The sequence below is a fragment of the Poeciliopsis prolifica genome, unplaced genomic scaffold (assembly GCF_027474105.1).
Source record: "Poeciliopsis prolifica strain line A6 unplaced genomic scaffold, Auburn_PproV2 SCAFFOLD031, whole genome shotgun sequence".
NCBI lineage: Eukaryota > Metazoa > Chordata > Actinopteri > Cyprinodontiformes > Poeciliidae > Poeciliopsis > Poeciliopsis prolifica.
Window position 1 is genome coordinate 4,663,956 of NW_026562406.1, and position 18,125 is coordinate 4,682,080.

Sequence of the window (18,125 nt, forward strand, 5' to 3'; positions counted from 1 at the left end):
TAGGCTACGCGCTAAATATGCTGGAAACACATAGGCTATCTCAAAGCTAACCATTTGCACAATTGCACTCAAAGCACAACTTAGACATTCTATGATTTTCTCTAAAAACCTGACAAGATGTTTGCACTATCATTATGAAGTCATTAAGTAAAGGTCTTGTTGTTTTGAAGGGCCACTATGAATTATACTAATAGTAAACTAACCTGTTCTACATGACATTTATGTGTCAGATAAACATTTTCACAAATCAGAAACCTAAAGTGGGAGTTTATAACTCATGATTCAAACGCTTGCCATTAAATGCCACTCAGTGTCCTGAAGCTATTAAGCAGACAAAAAGAGACATGGCCTTTCATCAGTTTTCTGTGCAGTGCTCAACGTGAAACTTCCTTCCCTCAATTCCAGTGGGCGTTTAATTGGCCATAGAGCCGAGAAACATGGAGGAGAGTGGGAATAAAGGACTTGGTAGCACTATGCAGAGCGATACATCACTGCATGACAGCGCATTGAAGTGGTGGGATGGTTGTGAAGCAAAGACACAGCCTTTTAATGAGGGTCTCTCTCTCTCTCATGCCCCTCACTTGGTTTCCCACTCTTACACTCCCTAAGAATGGGCCAGTTATTTGCCTGTCTTTATTCTCTCTTTTTCCTTGTTTCTTCCTGGTTGATGGAATGGACATGGCTGAAGTGTAAAGGGTGCAGGGTTTGGATGGAGTTGGGACCAAAAACCTCTCCACTCCACTGCCATGCCTCGCTGCCTTTTAACAAACCTCTGAGTGCTTTTCGGCTGCAGCCACTTGTCTGAGGTACACGGCGGTCAGCAATCTGATCTGCTCATTACTGCCGGTCAAGAATGGCAGGATGAGAATTACCTCCGTGGCTGCTTTGATGGTTGATCTACTCACTTTAAAGGAAGATGTAATGAGGAGTCATGTTGAGGACAAAAAGAGCTTTCAATTAAGAATAAATAGTAGTGCTGAGGGCCTAATTATCTGGTACCTCAGTCAATACTGAAGACACTACATAGAAAGGGTAACCCAGTCACTGTCAGTATTCTAGGTGGAAATCTATAAAGTGACTGAAGGCGCCAAAATTGCTGTTTGTATTTATGCAGGGACCACTGTGAGACTCAACAGTTTGACAGCCACGAGAAAAACTAATACAACGTGTCATCTCATGGCACTTCACAAAAAAGGATTAATTTATTCCAGTTGATCTATTTCGTCCAACAATGCAGTCAAGTTCAGTTCATTATTCAAATCAGTTCATAAAGTTTTCTTGATAAACCAAACATTCAGTGATTGTAATAGACTTGCAACATTCACTCCTCCTGGACGAGCATGTAGCTACACCAGGTAGTCCCTGGTATACTTTGCAGCAATCCCTCATACTGAGCAAGCATGTGGCGACAGCGGAGTGGAAGAACCTTCAGAAGAATCTGTCTCAGTGTGAACGGTCATCTGCCCTGCCCGACTGAAGTAATCTTCCCAACTAAATAAATAAAATACTTTCAAAGGACCTGTGAGGTAAAAAGTGCTAGTATTGAGTCATTCAGAATGATTTATACCTGTGCGTATTAAACACTTTATGATGAGCGCCACTTGAGTAAAAGTTTTCCAGGTTTCACTATTTCTACAGACTTAGTAAAACAAAAATACAACAAGACTTAGTGTCTTTCTATTACTACTGAATGGTAGTCTATGTCTTCCACTTTTACTTAAAAGTTCAAGTTTGCAGTTGAAGAAATTAAGAGAATGGTTCAAAGAAGTTGGACTTCTCAATAGGAAATTCAGTTTTCTCGAACAATGAGATCCAACACGACCAACTTACATGAGAATAACCTGCTGAAACGCAAATAAGTGCTGACTATTTCTATCCTGCTAAATATTTCACACACCCAGTCATATACGACCTTCTTCGATAACTATATTGCTAAACCTTATGAAACTACAGATTACCTAGTATTCTATTCTATAGAAGACTATAGAATATAATCCTATTCCATAGTATTCTATAAAATACTATAGATTACCGAGGGATCTAGGTAATCTGTATTAGCATTAGGTTCCAATGCTAATATCAGGAAGCAAATACACAGAAATACTAATTAGCAAATCACACTAATTTTGAAAACTGGAACCGAAACAAAAAAATATGGTTTAATATAATTCCCAGATCCAACTTTGGTATTCAGGAGTAAATCAAACACACATGTAGAAACCACCACCTCATGTTTCTGATTCAACGTCATCTGTAGCATCACGGTAAATATGTTTGCATTGCACCTCAGAAAAAAAAAACAAAAAAACTAATCACAAAGCTTCTTCTGAGTGTCAGTAACGGAGGTCTGAGTGCCAGTTTTATTATAATCATGGATTTATACTGCGTTCACAACTTTCAAAACAACCTCAACATCATCTAAGCTGCTTGCACAGTTATGCATGACAATCGACATGGCGGTTCATGGGGAGTATTAATGTTTTAGTCACACTGGATTGCTCTCAACTGTAAATTATTTATGAGTTGCACATGATTTATGGGAAAACTTTTGACTCTGGGGAAGTGTCAAAGTGACATGCTGCTGACAGGACAAATCCCACCACAAATAACAAGTACATGATAATTTGTTCCTGATGCCTTTCTCTACATCTCTAATTGGAAACATGATTTCTTTTCTTTTTTTTTTTTCCAGTGATGCAAAAAGTCTATCAAATGGTATGCCACGTTTTATTCAGGGCACAAGAAAACAACAGCAGACAGATAATCTCTGTAATAAAGCTTTGTGCAGTTCTGATATTGCACAAAGCAGTATTTAGATATTGATTATATCTAAATTAATCTCCAGTTTGCCATGTTTAAATTTGCTTGACCTAGAAAGTACATCAACATACGACTATAGAGTCTGCACAGGCAACATTAAACTTATGAGTTATTGAAGGATGGCACTAGAGGGACAGAGACACCCTCAGGAGCCCAGTAGCCATGAATTGCATGTCCATCTTTTGAAAGGAAGCTCCTGAATAAAACATGACTGTGCATGGAAGTACTGTATTATAAGTTTACAGAACAAATCCCCTACTGTTCTTAAGAATACTACTATGGTGATACATTTAGATCAGTGGGTCGTGGAGGAAAACGAATGTCCCTAATGTATTTCAATAACAGTAAGATGAAACTATGAAAGAATCCAGGCCGTGCATGGGGGAATAAAACACCTCGCTGCACCAGCAGGGGGGCTTTGGGATGGGCAAGCTGAGTGATGCTAGCTCTGGCGTAGCAGCCCCTCGCTTGTGCCTCTGCTGTTCTCTGAAAACATGGCTGAGCGCCAGAGGACCAGCCTGTGCCACTCTGCTTAATTTCAGCCCTGTATTCATCACACAGAGCCAATCGATGGAGAGTTCTTCACCTACAGCCGACCATCCCTGTAGGGGTATGACCCCGTGACCCCTCTCCCGGTTCTTAACCTCTCTACATCCATACTGCCAGCTTGCTTGGCTTTGCTTAGTCCAGCCATTTTCTGGACACAGAACAGGCAGTACACATGGCCACCCTAATGGTAGCCCGCTTGTGTCAGGAAAACATGCCCATTCCCCTTACAGCCTGCAAGAAATGGACTGAAGCCAACATAACTAGAAGAGTGTCAGAATATTGAAATATGATTTAAATGTTGTCTTAAAATCTCTCCACACATTTTCTGTTTTTGCACTACTACGCAAATCATTTTGGAGGACTGGGGAGGTCTAACGTGGCAGAAAAAGTAGGAAGGTTCACAGCATTCAGTCAGAGAAACTAAAACATAAGTGGTTCCACTGGGTACATTCTGGGCCACTTTGTGTAGGCATAAAACAAACTTTTACATAAGTGTGGCGCTTTGCGTGTGAATAAAGTTATCCTTTTCAGGTCATCTTCTGGGGAATGCAAAGACACCATAAACAAGCAATTTGACCTCACTTGCAACGACGCTTTCAGGAGCACCGCGGAGAGGCTGCCTGTTTTAATGGCGATAGAGGCTGTTTGAGTGTCACTGTAATGAGAGAGCTTTGAAAGGTAACAAAACCGTCCCACTCACTCATGGTATTTCAATTAGAGGAGGATTTCAGAGCATGCAGTCTTTCTGAGTGACACAGGATTTGCCATTACACCTCAGAATATATGCCTTTCATGAAAGCACCTCCCCATGTGCTGCGGCACATGAAAAGCAGCAGCGATGTAAGGCCGCCCACACATTTCTCCAGTTCTCCCGTCATAGGAAATTAACATGTGGGTCCTCACGAGTCTTTTTCAGCATCCTGTCATCAGAAAGGTGTTTTTCTGACACTAGTTGAAGTGAGGATTTATTATAAGGATGTAAGAATTTATGCGTCGGAATGAAACTCTTACACCTTATGTCAAAAAAAAAAAAAGAAGAAAAAGAAAAGAAAAATTGTACAGAGATTTTCACACACCAACAGAAAACACTACATAACCATCTAATTGCTTTTATTTCAACATCTACAAATACTTCTGATAAAATCATATTTAAATTATTAGAATAACTATATTATATATAAGATGTATTTATAATCTTTGTTTGTTTGATAGTTAATCAAAAATACACAACTAGTTGCCTCTCAGTACTTAATTTTATACCTTTCTGCTGTTAATTAGTCAGACTGCCAAGCAGCTGATTACAGCCTCTACCTGAGCAGACAAGCAGCCCATCTGTTGCCAACTGTACTTGCGTTTCATGGAAAGGCATTTTATTATCACTTTAAGCAGCGTTCTGTGTCTTTTAAAAGAAGACAGTGGTTATTTTCATGAGAGATTGACATAGGAGGCAGTGGGTGACCCATAAACTTCATCTGTGAAATAGATGCCAAGAACAGAAGTTGTAGAGCATTCAAAGTCAAAACAACTAGGGTTGCATAAAAACAAAAAAAAAAAAAAGAACTATCATAGTGTTTTTTTGTGAATACTATTTTTTGACGAGAAATGCTTGCATGTTCCGTCATCAGCAAGTGTTTCACACAGGAAGATTATTGGTGGCGCACTGCCTCCAGCCTCCATTTCCCACGAAAATAATTGGCTATTTGAAAAGATAACAACCCACTGCAAATGTGGCAATGGTTTAATGTTTCCAAAACAGCCTTTACTAAACTATTGTGAGGGTTTTTTAGTTTTGTTTGCTTTTGAGACTGGAGTCATTGTAAGACAACAGCTTACAATGACTCGGGCTCTTTCGGCCAACGTGTTCAACTAGTCCTGGACACTTTTTAAAAGGACACTTTTTAAAGTATTAATGAGTAGTCAGAGTTGGATTACTTCTGCAAGGCAACTGCGTCAACTGGGTATGAACTGTCAATAACCTTTTTAACAGAGCCTCACTTCAAAGCTAGCGATCCCTTTAAGACGCACACGCACACCTCCCCTCCACCCCCACACACACACAAAGAGAGCCATCATGTTCTGGATTAGAGAAGCATTTGTCACAATCTGTTGTCCTAATTAGCATTACATGGAGGGTGACACATGCACATAAGGCAGCAGCCTCAATGAGTGCTACCACTTCATCATCAGCCTCTGTAGTATAATGCTAATGGTTTCACACTTGTGGTCCATTCGTCAGCCCCTCATTGTAAACCGTGTGACTCATTCAGTGTGAAGAATAAAATATGCTAGATTTGATCCCATTTCATTAAAGCGGCAGGGAGGAGTGGAGCGGGAGGGGATGAGATGTTTAGCATTAGTGGCCAAATTCAAAGTGTTTCAGCCTGGAACGTCGGGATAAATGGTTTAAAAAAAATAAATAAAAAAATCGGGCCCAGGACGCATTTCTACTGTATTATCTGCCATCTGAGCGCTCACGTCTGATGATAAATGGTCCTCCTCATTTCACTTGCCTGGCAGAGAAGATGTGCATGGCGACAGAGGGCAAAAGAATGGAAAAGAGCAAAGTAAAACATTCATTGGACAATGCTGATTGATGGCTTTATCATGTGAGAGGCGAAGTGGCCTGAGAAGGCCAGGGTGATGATGTATTGTTTAACAATACATCGGAACAGTACGTGAATACAAACCGCTGCCTTCATTTCTCCTCATCTCCATGCCTGTGCATGTGGGCGTGCGAGCGAGCGCAGTTTGGTGTCTCGGCTGGAACAGGAAGACTGATGAGTCAAGATATGATGTATGCCCTATCCTCCTGCTCCCTCTCCATCAGCAGGCATCCACAGCATGGGTAATGACGACGAGGGCAGCCTGGACAGCAGCGTATTACTTTACAATGCTAAAAGATAATGAACGAGCTTCCTGCTGCGGTGGGAAAATCTTCTCAGGCATCCAATTACTGCCTTTAAAATCCATCTCCAGATGACCCAAAAAACACACAGACACTCTCTCTTGTCTGTTGCTATTTCGAAGCTCAAGTGAAAAAATTGGGAATGCCAACAAAGTGAGGGAGGCAGAGGTTGATAAGGGAGGCAATTAATCTACATTTTTAATATACTAATGGATGTTTGTCCGGGTCGAAGCGGTGGGGGCGGGGGGAAATAAATAGTGAAGGAAACTACGTAGGAGCAAAACAGAAAGAACAAATCTACAAAGGCAGTTTAGGAAGGCGCATACGTGGCGCTACAGTTGACAGAGACATTTTCTCACTCTGAGCTCACTGAAGCTCTTGACTACTCCTTTCATTTGGTGCTTTGAAATAATTGCTGCATATGCAAAAGTTCTGCTTCACAGTTTAAAATTTGTGACAAAGTGGCGAGCGGTGCTCTGAGCCCTCCCAGTGCATGTGGGTATGTGACAACACACAGGAGGAACCTTCTTCAAAGAGAGCTAAAAAGAAGAAAAAAGAGAAACTTTTCTCCCAGAAGGATGCTGCTGCTTTCCCACAAGTGTTACCCGTGGCAGAGCCTCTCACTTTGCTGCTGTAGTGCAATAAAAAGCCTTTTTGTAATAAACTATTCCGGCAAGGCCGCAGCATTTTACAGCATGCCGTAAAGGGGATGGGGTTGGGTTGGAGAAACTGCTGAAGTAATCGACCGTAAATGTGATCAAACCCAAAATAAACTTCCCATTACCAACAGTCATTAGCTTCATTACACAGTAACCTTTAGAGATGTAGTCAGGTGCAGATCTATGTTCAATTTTTGAAATTGTTTTGGGTCAAAACCTGATTACGGCAGCCTTTATGTTGTGATAAGACTTAGTAGAAGCTCATTAGACTAATTAGAGCTAATTACAGATGAGCAGACTTTCTAAAGAAGGAGTTGTGTCAATAGATGCCCTCAGCATTCTCTGTGAAGTATGTCCCCTTAACTTCATTAAAAAGAAAGATCTCATACTTCGCTCCACTGACAGTGAATTTTCTTTTTCTGTTTGGCTTCCTTTCCTCATCTGTTTTCATCATTTTCATTGCTTTTACTTTTTGTAAGCACAACTGATCATGAAACCGTTCAAAATGAGTAAAAATGCCAATTGGATGTTGCCAGTCTCTTACGCAGAGAGGAGGATCTGCGATGCTTATCACAGTAAACGAAATTACAAAAGCTTCGAAATATCAGGACATTTTATATATTTGGTGGGCCCTAAACTGAAATTGTTTGATAAAATGGTTTATCAAAAACAATTTTTCTTTGACGGTTATCTCCGACTTAAATACTGTAGGAAATTCTGTAGGAAACCAGGGGGGTGAGATGGAAGTAAGACAGCATCGGAAAGTACTCTGGACTCTACATGTCCTAGAGAAACTGAAAAACATATAGAAATGAAAGAGAAATGGTCAGAGACCACATATAAATAATATAACAGCAGAGGGGAATCAGTATTTGTGACACCAGCATTTCTTTTTTGATACAACTATTTCTTAATGTGAGATTTTTCTCAGTGTACTCAACTAAAAAGTTGTATATTTTTACAATCTTCCACATGTAAATACCACAAGAAAATTTACATTTATTTAAAGAGCTTTTACATGTTTTTACCAGGAACATCGTAAAGACCGTAAGTGTGGAAACGCAGTACAGTGTGTTGTTATATTTTTGACTCCGCAGATCCCAAAAGGCATTTGATATCATAAACTCAAAGCCCAGTTTGCAGCTTTAGACAAATTTCAAACATGCTAAGCTTCCTGCTTTATCTTCTTTTGTTTTGTCTCCACCTTCAAGATGAAACAGGCTGCAGGAATCCGACGGCCTCATGGTGTTTCCACTGGCGTAAATTTCGCCAAAAGGGATAAATCAACGTCGTTCACAGGTTGAACAAACTTGGACTTAGAAAACTTCAATCAGTTGGATTTTACCTTTAAAGCGTCATGCTCTCAGATATTCTACTGCTGTGCAACATTAGCTTACGTACTAACATACAGATCGCCTTCCTAAGCTGAGACCTTCAAATATTGAAGGGTTTCCTCCTTATATCACCGGAGCAAACTGGGCTATGGAGCCAACTTCCTTCTGATGTCCTTGTAAAGAAAAAGCAAAGCACAGCTCACTTAACATGCCTCAGCATTTGTGTTAAGAGATTAACATTGTGGCAGGTCTCCCATTTCTTATTTCAACAATCCTCATTAAAAGGCTTGCAAGTATAAAATATTCTATATACAAGAGTGTGACTTCTTTATCTTCAGCACTCCCATTACAGATTTCAGTTCTGTGTGCAGGAAAACCTGTTGTATCAGAATTGGAACATGTTTTCTCTGGAGGAGGTGATGGTGTGTGCTGATTTATCTGCGTGTGCGTGCGTGCGTGTGTGTGTGTGTGTAAACGGGGAGGGAAATGTCGGCTCTGCTTTTACATTACCTTATTTCCTCTTTTCTATCTGCGAGGCGTGTTGCAGGGAGGAGGGAGAGGACCTTATCTTTGCGGCTTTTCATGCCACAGTGATCCCGAGTAATCTAATTCAGCCTTCCCTTTTCTCGCTTGTGTGCCTCTCACACATTGGGGCATGCAGATTGTAAAAACTTTAAGCATGTGACAGTGTGTGTGCACGTGTGTGCGTGGGTGAGAGGGAAAGTGGGTAACGAAAAAGGAGGACCGAAGGAGATGGACAGAGTTAATGAGTCCTGAATGTGTCTTCATGTATGAGTATTTTTGTGTGTGCGTATTACGTGCTGAGCCGGGAGAAGCTGTGCACCTCTGGAAGCTGTTTGTGAAAGAAAGGGGAAAAAAAACACACACACAGGAGGAAACGTGAAACAACTGCATGTCACCAAATCTAACGTTGGAAAACATGCAAGTGCGTCTCAATAAAATAAAAATATGAAAGAATGGGAGACAAAACATAAAAATTAAATTCCCAACACATTTAATCTTGTCATTCTTATGAAAATGTACATTATTGTCGCCACGAAAGAAAAGCATTTCAGTGTTATGCAATGGCTTTCTAATGACTTGTACAATTATGGGGAAGGTTGCTGAGTTGACAGCTGTCCCGTAAACACCCTTCACCAAAGGTCAGTGCTAAAAAAAAAAAAAAACGATTTGGAGCGAGAGTTCAGTCCAAGTATGTCAATGCGAAGTTGAGTGGAAGGCAAGTTAATTTGTACATCATGATTCACACACAACACAATCCAGACTGCTTTCCCCAAATAAATTTGAGGAAAACGTTTAGAAATCTTTAAGCTTTGCTTATTTCTCAAATTGTCAAATGCTGCACTATTTTACAGGAGGTGGCGCTCCCGTAAAGCAGTCTAAGAAGTTATTCTTTCCTCCAGAGGTATCTTTATGTTTTGCAGAGAAGCAGAAGGTAAGTTTAAAGATAAAGTTGGGCACACGTTATTTGTTGTTTTTGGTGACAAGCATTTGTTTTGTCTTTGCCCTGAAATCTCTCTTGCATCAACTCACCTTACAGATTTAAAACAATCCTCCAACTTTATGAGTTTTGTCCTGGCTTTTGAATTTGCCAACAAGGCTTCTTTCCCACAGAATCCACATCCTTACAGTGTGGCACTCGAGTTTCCAGTTGGAGAATACTCTTGAAGTAGGTTGGTTAAGATGTGGAGGAGATCTTCTCCAAAGCAGAGCAAACTCATGCCGCTACTCTGCTTATTCCTTCCCAAGCGGAAGGAAAAAGCTGCACCAGCAAAAGGGATAAGAGTATCATGAAGCAGAGTCTATTTATGAGTTTGAGGGGAAATTACATTTAACCCATCATCACTGATGGAGGGAGACATGCCGTCTGAAAGTGGAGGTACGCCATGTTTCATCTAGTCTAATGTTAGCAGAGTCATCTATCAGAAAATGTTGAAAACCTTTGAGGACCTTTGTGGACATGCTCATTTCATTTTCAAACAGAACTTGGCACGGCCTACACAGAAGTGTCAATATCTGGTTTGTTGACGATGCTGTCATTGTGCTCCCACTGCCATCTGCAGAAATACACCATATGTACCTGCTGTCTTCTGAACAAATACCCTGCTTTATTATAAACAACCAATCAGAATCACTAGGAGGGTCTTAGAGTCAGTCACTCTGTGCTATGCTACAGCTAGTTCACAACCACAAAGCCTGTCATGAATGCTCAGGCTAGTTAGCATTGTCACCGATTACAGTACACAAACAGCTTTCCTGGAACGGTAAGTTGTTTTTCTGCCATTAGCACATTTTGCAGCACATTCACAAGGATTATTGACAGCACTCGGACCTTCCTCTTGGCTCTGATTGGTTGTTTTTGACAGAGAGTGGTGCATTTTATTCAGATGGATGTGATAGCTCTTGCAGAAGGTAGCAGAGCTCAAGCTTTCCATAGATTATCTATCTCAATTTGCTCTACTAGTACTTACTGATAATTGTAAAAAATAAACTTTTTTTATATCAAACACCACAGCAGTGTCACTGATTGGAGGATTGGATTCATACCTTGCTTAGTGTGTAATTGAATCAAATCACTGAAATAAATAAACTTTATGAACATATTCTAATTGCCTGAGATGTTGTAAAAATAAAGTAACAACAACTGCAGAGCAGAGTATGAGATTATGTTCTGCTGTCAAAAAATTTTTTCAATAAAGAAAACAGTACAGGTCCCTTCCTCAGCTGCTGTACTGGCTTACAAGGTTTACACACTGAATAGCAAATCCAGTGGAGGAAAAAGAAGAAAGTGCACGCATACACACAGGAGTATCATCTTTACCTCCTGTTTGCCATTTAAGTTATTCTGTCTCTAATTGATTTAACCAAGATCAGGAAATAATGGTAATGTTGGATTCATTGAGATGGATTGTTGCTGCTACGATTAAAAAAAAAAGTCATATGATTTATGGTGAGCAATAAAAATGGCTCAGTGTGTATAATGAGCAGAACCATCACCTTGAGAAAGAATGACTGAACTTGTTCTGTCTTAAAAAAATAATATATTTTCTTTCACTCATTTGGGCTCCACACAACTGTAAATTAACAATACAGATGCAAAAATAAATCTTTGATTCTTGTTTTTCATTTTGCTGTTGTCGAATAAAGCCTTTTGAAAAGAATCACACACAATCGTCTTTGCGGGTTTTTGTCATTTTAAAAGAGTGGGAGAGACTCTATGTTCCTGGAGCACCCAAAGCAGGGTGTTACGTCAGTGACATGAAAAGGATGCGAGCAAAGGAAGTCGGATAATACGGGAGCGATAAAGACGCCGCTGCAATTATCCGGAGAATGGATCAGTGGGTGAAGATGCCTCGTGTTCCTCTAAATCCAGGAACAGCCGCCCACAGGCATCAATCATCCGCATAGCTACGGGCTATACTTGGAGAATGGGAATAACACAACAGTCGGGTCTCTATCCTTCACACCAGAGGTCGCAAAATAAAAATAATTGCAATCTTGTTTTTCTTTTAATTTTTGATTATCGGCACAGTTGTAACACAGTGCCTCTATTTTATTCTTTCCGTCAACACAGCTGATGTTTCTTGCAGCTCACCTGTGCACTGCTGTTCTGCATCAGAGGCAGCATTCTCTGGGCTGCACAATAAAGCTGCAGAAATGCATGAAGGGTGACCCGTGTGAACTTTTACAAGAGTGAATCTTACACAGCAGACTCCCCGGGCCTTGCCGAGAAAGATACACAGCTCCAGGCTTCCCCCTCAGGTCAAAACCAGATCCAATCTGAGGCCTGTGGTAAGCTACACCGCTCTCGTTTCCTCCCCTGATCCTAAATGCAAGCTATGGGGCATAGCCTGCAGGATATCACCACTTCTACCTCCCTAATGAATACAGCAGAGGTCTGAGAGGTGAAGACTGTATGTATGTGTGTGAAAGTTGTATGTATTTCACTGTGGTTTATAAGCATATCAACATGAAGTGGTAAAGCGGAAGCAAAAACGTGGTTTTCAAAGTGACTTTCCCCTTATACTGCGATACCTTAAATAGAATCCAGTTTAGTCAACTGATGAACTAAATGGAAAATAAGTTCCATTTGTGAGAGAAATACAATCGTGGCATGAGACAGATGTTCTTTGAAAGCACCAGAGGTCGGGATATTGTCCGGGTTTTTGTTTTATAACCTGATTCCGCTTCAGTCATTTCCTTAATCCTATTCCTGAGCTTTCAGGTGTGTTTCTTGGTGTTTTTGATATTGTTTGAGGATGAACAGCACAAATGCTTACTTTTTTTTGTAATTAAAGTATGTAAACAAAACTACAACAAAGTGTGTGCTAGTAGCATTACAGGTGTTCTAAACATGTTTAAATTCATTGCATAATTTTAATTTCATTTGTGTTTGTTTTGAAACAAGACCGTGTTCTGAATATGTCATTTTGTTAAATTTATCCCCCATTGGTAGTTAGTTTAGCTTTTTTGTTTTTTGTCTATTTTTCCTTTTATGAAAACCCATGAGCACAGGATCCAGGCATAAATTTGTGTTTGAAACTACTTAAATGCTCGATTTTACATGCAGAACAAGAAGAGAGGAGCCGTGTATTTTGATGCTCCACTGAGCTGGATGAGACATCACTCACCATGGCCAGAGGCACAATGCCTGCCAGTTCCTCCTGCGCCAGGCGAATCTCTGTCTCGACCTCTTTTGTGATGGCGCGACTGGCCGGGTACTCCACTTGCCAGGCCATCCAGCGGCTGCCTGTCGGCTGTGGGAAGCTTTCCATTTTCAGATCCACCTGGAGAACCCTCTGAGCTCCCAACTCAGATCTGCAAATAAACAAAAAAATAAGACATCAGTAAAGGTTGAAACATGACCGGGTGAGAAATGACTCTCAGAACCTGACTAAAGTGTTCATATCCATTGAACCTTTTCACACGTTCTCACATGTTGTGTAGATAACTCAAAAGTTTTTTGGTGGGATTTTATGCAACAACACAGGACTGCACGTAATTGTAAAGTGGATGGGAAGGTTTTTGTGGTTTTCAGCACATTTTACGAATAAATCTAAAAAATGTGACATTAATGCTTTCTTGAACCACATGTTGATCCGACTGCATCAAATATTTTAGGGTATGTCTTTAAACTTTGAACATCTCCAAACAGAACTTTGTCTCAAATTCTCTGGCAAAGAGATCTTGGCAAAGATTCTCCACTAGATTTAAGCCTGACCTTTGACTCGGCTATTTAAACACATGCATATTATTTGATCTAAATCATTTTATTACACTTTACTGTTTAGTGTTGCCCTGCTGAAAGGTGAATCTCCAAACCAGTCTGAGTTGTTGTTTGGTTTCCACCAGGTTTTTCTTTTTTCAATGAGGCAATACACAATCAATCATATTGCCAAATTGCCAAAGCATTTTTAATTCATGCCAAAATGCTCAATTTGGCTTTAGATCTCTGCAGATCCTCTAGAGTAACTGTGGGGCTCTTGGTGTTCTTGTCCAGTTTTCCATTGTCTGATAATGTGTGACGTCTGAAGGCAGCTTATTTGGGGGCTTAGAGCATGACACACTTTTCAGTGCACTATTTTACATTGGTCTATGTATAAGAATAAAATTGCAGTTAGACACATTTAAGTTTGTGGTTGTAATGTGAAAGATATGAATGTTTTTTAAATCTATGGTTTCCGTGTGATTGTGAACAAAAGTCTAAAGTTTGCATTAACAGGAAGTCATCTAAAACCATTCCATTCATTTCTCCTCAGTTTATAAAATCTGTAAAAAGAAGCTGCAGTTTAATGCACAAGTTTTTTTTTTTCCCAGGAGAGTTTAAAGAAACGTTTCACTGCACATCAACCCCCGCTAAGGTGTTGATAGTAAGGTCTGTCACCGGCGCCCTTGTTTGCTCTGGAGGACCGTAAATATACTGCGCGCTTTGGCGTGATCCGCAGCAGCTCTGAATTAAGCCAGACAAATGGAGAGCGTTGCTAATAAAAATTTCCCATGGCACCATAAGTCTCTGGTTCCCACAGTTTAAATATACAACCGGAGGCAGAAAAAGGTCAGCATTGCACCGGAGCCAGAGGAGATGCGAAATGGCAAGAGATCTGTTAGCCGCATCCCGTGTGTCAAATGGCAGGAACTCCTCGCCAATAAATTTCACACGCGCTCTCTGTGGTACCCTGGTGCAAAACGCTGTCGTGTAATTTGGTGAGAAGAGACAGACGGGGGGAGATGCATAAATCCACGCAGCAATTTGTGTGGAGAAAAGGTTCTTTGTGCTTATGTGGAGGAGAAAATACTGTAAATCTCCGGGCATTACATCTAACACCTTTAAAGGCAAATTCGATTATAGCAAAAACAAAAGGGTGCAACCTCTTGGAACGACAACTCACGCAAATGCATAACGTCATAAATTATAAATCGGGTCCTTAAAGCAGTAAAACGATAAATAATAGAAATATTCTATCTGCTGCTCTTATATTCACATAGGACACTCTCCCAACGTTCACTTTTGCACTGAGAGAATGAAGGAATTGTTGCAAAGCGGAGCACAACAACCCAATTTTCACATCCAGCAGAGGTGTACATAAATAATTAAGGTGACAACCAAATAACTTGTGTCACATTTCATAACGTTGCACCAATCAGCGTGGCGAGCCGTTGAGGGCGCAGCACGACAGCACCATCTTACATAACTGTCCCACAATGCTGTGGACGGGAGACAGATGCTAATCTCTGTTTGTAGACCAGAGGAGTCACAAAAAAACAAAACAAAAAAAAAACACAACAACAAAGTAAAACCAACAAACAAAAACAATGTTAACAGATAATGTGCTAAAGAGCCAGAAATAAACCATTGCATATGTGGCAGACATCAAGTGTCACACAAAACCACCGTCAGTCATTAGCACAAATGGCCTACTTTCCCCAGAACAGGCAGGTTGCCTCGGCAAAAACAGAGGAAAAATAAAAATCACAACACTTGAGAAGAAAGAATGACGATGGCGGCAGAATAGCCAGGTTTGCCTAAAATGTACTTAGACAGAAAAGAGTTAATTTCCCTTTTGCATTTTTTTTCACATTTTATCATCTTAGAACATGTGGAGTAATTATGAAGAGGAAAGAAAATGATGTGTGCTATTGAACTTATTGTTCATTTGAGAATCTGCAAGGCAAGATGTGTCTTTCATATTCAGGCCTATGTACTCTGATGTATATTTACACAAAATCCAGTGGCTAAGGACGAGACCAACAAGTAACTTTTTGGAGTACCTGTGTTGTACTCATCACCCACAGTGAAATGTGGTGATCCCCTTTTTTACAGCAGAGAAGAGAAGGCCGATTATAGTCAATGAATGGAAATAAATATGGAGTAAGCCTGAAATGAAGCATGGTAAGATTATGCAGAGTTTCAGCCTACATATCAGAGGTTTAGTTTCCAACAGGACAAAATCCCCAAATTTTTACCAATTTTCTGAGAAACCTGCAGTGAAAAGTGATTCTAAAAAGTTTTGGGGGGAAACAAATGCACGCCACACTTTGCATGTACTTTTGCAAAAGCCAGTTTCCTTCCACTGTTCTTCTGAACTCCTCTGGGTTGCGCACAACAACGATAAAACGATACGTAACAAGTGTGAAAGAAAGGTCAAGGGGTCAAATCGACAACCTTCCAAGTATCAGAGATTGAGGAGAACACCAAAAATGGCAGAATTGTGTTTATCATTTTTATCATTTTAGACATTACATGAAACTAGAAATCAGAAAATCAAAGAAAACTGTGCAATGAATGTGAGGAAACTTTAACACATTACTGTATTAATTACATCACAGAAATCTTTTATTACAGCTGACGAAGGATTGGATGACTCAGGAACAGAAGTGCAGCTGCACCTGAAAGCATTAATGCAGAAACACGGGCTCAGTAGCAGAGTCACAGCAATTAAAGTTTACAAGTGACCTTATCACAGGACAAAACCAATATATGCAAGTCATCATTGAGAAAAGTCAACATCAGTCTACATAGAACTGCTCTGAGCTGTGAACATAGGTGTAAATCCCCAGTAGGGTGGTGGTGGTGGTGGGTAGAGGGGTTCGGCACCCCCAATCTTGGAAAAGTCTAGAATTGTCGCCCCCACGCATAAACATGTTTATTCATGTTTAAATGAATAAACATTTGCATATAAATAGCTCAGAACAGACGGAAATTGACAAAAAGTTATGCCTTGATTTCTCAGTCTTCAACATAGAGCCTTTAAACCCACAAAATAAAATCAGAATATTTTTCTATATGACCCCTGGTGCTTTAAATGTTACGTTTAAGTTATGATACCCCCCAGATATCCATTTCTATCTACCTGCTGGTTCTAAAATAGGCTTAAAAATAAAGCAACTTAAGTTATAATTTAAACAGACCATTCCTTGCATTGGGAACCATTACAATAAATCAATGTTTACGAGAAATGTTTTACTCATTGAAGCTTTTGTATGGAGAATCTTGCAGTTTTGTAAAGGTGTAGCAGAGATTAGATCAAAAGTGGTATCTCAGTAACATTTGAATTTTAGTTTTACTTCTCTGCAGGGTGCTTACAGAGAACAAAACATGTTTGATGTGCTTTGCCAGTTATTTTTGGTCCTGCAGCTTGAATTTTATGTTACATTTCAGTGGAAACTCGCCAACAACCCCAAAATTGCTCTTGAGACATTTTTCTGTTTATGGTCCCCTCCAATAATTAGACAGGATTTACACCCCTGCGTGTGAAGGTAAACCAAGTCACCACGTCTGAAGAATGTAAGATTCAAGCAAGTATGCAGCTGGAAGTATTTGGACTTAACATGGTGAGGAGGTTCAATGTGACAGAAGGCCAAGGGATTAATTAATATAAAGAAAGTCAAGAGCATTTCAAAACGTACAGTGAGTTACAGGATGAAAACCTTGGCAGAGCCTCATTGTCTGGTCAAGATCGTCATAAATATTGTGAACACCTCTGGGAACATGTTTAAAAACAGGGTGTCCTTGTATGAGGAAATCCAAGATATTAATACTTTGATGCCTAAGGATCTCTGTCTGTCTGTCATTTATATGTCAACAGAAATGTATTGTGAATGTTTTTTTTTATGATTAAAATTAATAGTTCTGGTTAAATGCTACCCATCAAGATTTAAAATTAAAAATATGCTGATGAAAGTTTTATTGCTGATTACTCTGAATATTTCTGCCTGATGTTAAAATGTGTTTGATGATGTGAAACATTTAAGTGTGACAGAAAAAGCAAAAGCAGAATAAATCTTTAATGGCATAAATACTTTTCACTGCACTGTTTTTCCAAGTCCGCAGTCATAAATCAGAGGAGACAAGTTTCCCTTTGCAGAAGCCTGGACCAAAGAGAACATCACGCATGAACCGGGAACTGTGAAGGATTTAGAGTGAAGCTGAGTGTCTGCAGATAGATTTTACATTTTACAGTCGGGACAGATTAGGAACCATCCATCCATTTTCGTTCGTTCAAGCCAGATCAGGCCCATCATTTCAGTGTATCGCTTTAAAAAACAGCTGATAAATATCAAACCACAATGAGCTCTACAGAGAAAGTTTCAAGAAAACTGTCCATGATAACAACATTGGATGTTTTTGCCCCCCTGGAAAGTTTCATATAATGAACTGAGGCTGAAATGTTGCCGTCAGCTGGGATGTGACGGCGCCTCAAACCGTCTGACATCAACCTGAAGACCAAAGTGAAACTTTGGCCTTGGGTCAAAGTTTCCTTTTCAAGCATGTAGTAATAATCACATGGCCCTCTGCTCATTCCACTGTCACTTTCAGCACTGGGCCAGATTCAATTA

At 40.1% G+C, this 18,125-nt stretch overlaps 1 protein-coding gene across 1 annotated transcript in view; it reads right to left on the reverse strand.

Moving 5' to 3' along the window:
• The window catches only part of si:dkeyp-14d3.1 (transmembrane protein 132D), a 148,887-nt gene that overhangs the window by 29,970 nt on the left and 100,792 nt on the right, over positions 1–18,125 (reverse strand). The window contains exon 4 of the mRNA XM_055050585.1: positions 12,920–13,106. Within this exon, the coding sequence (XP_054906560.1) occupies positions 12,920–13,106 (187 nt within the window). The remainder of the gene's footprint in view (positions 1–12,919; positions 13,107–18,125) is intronic.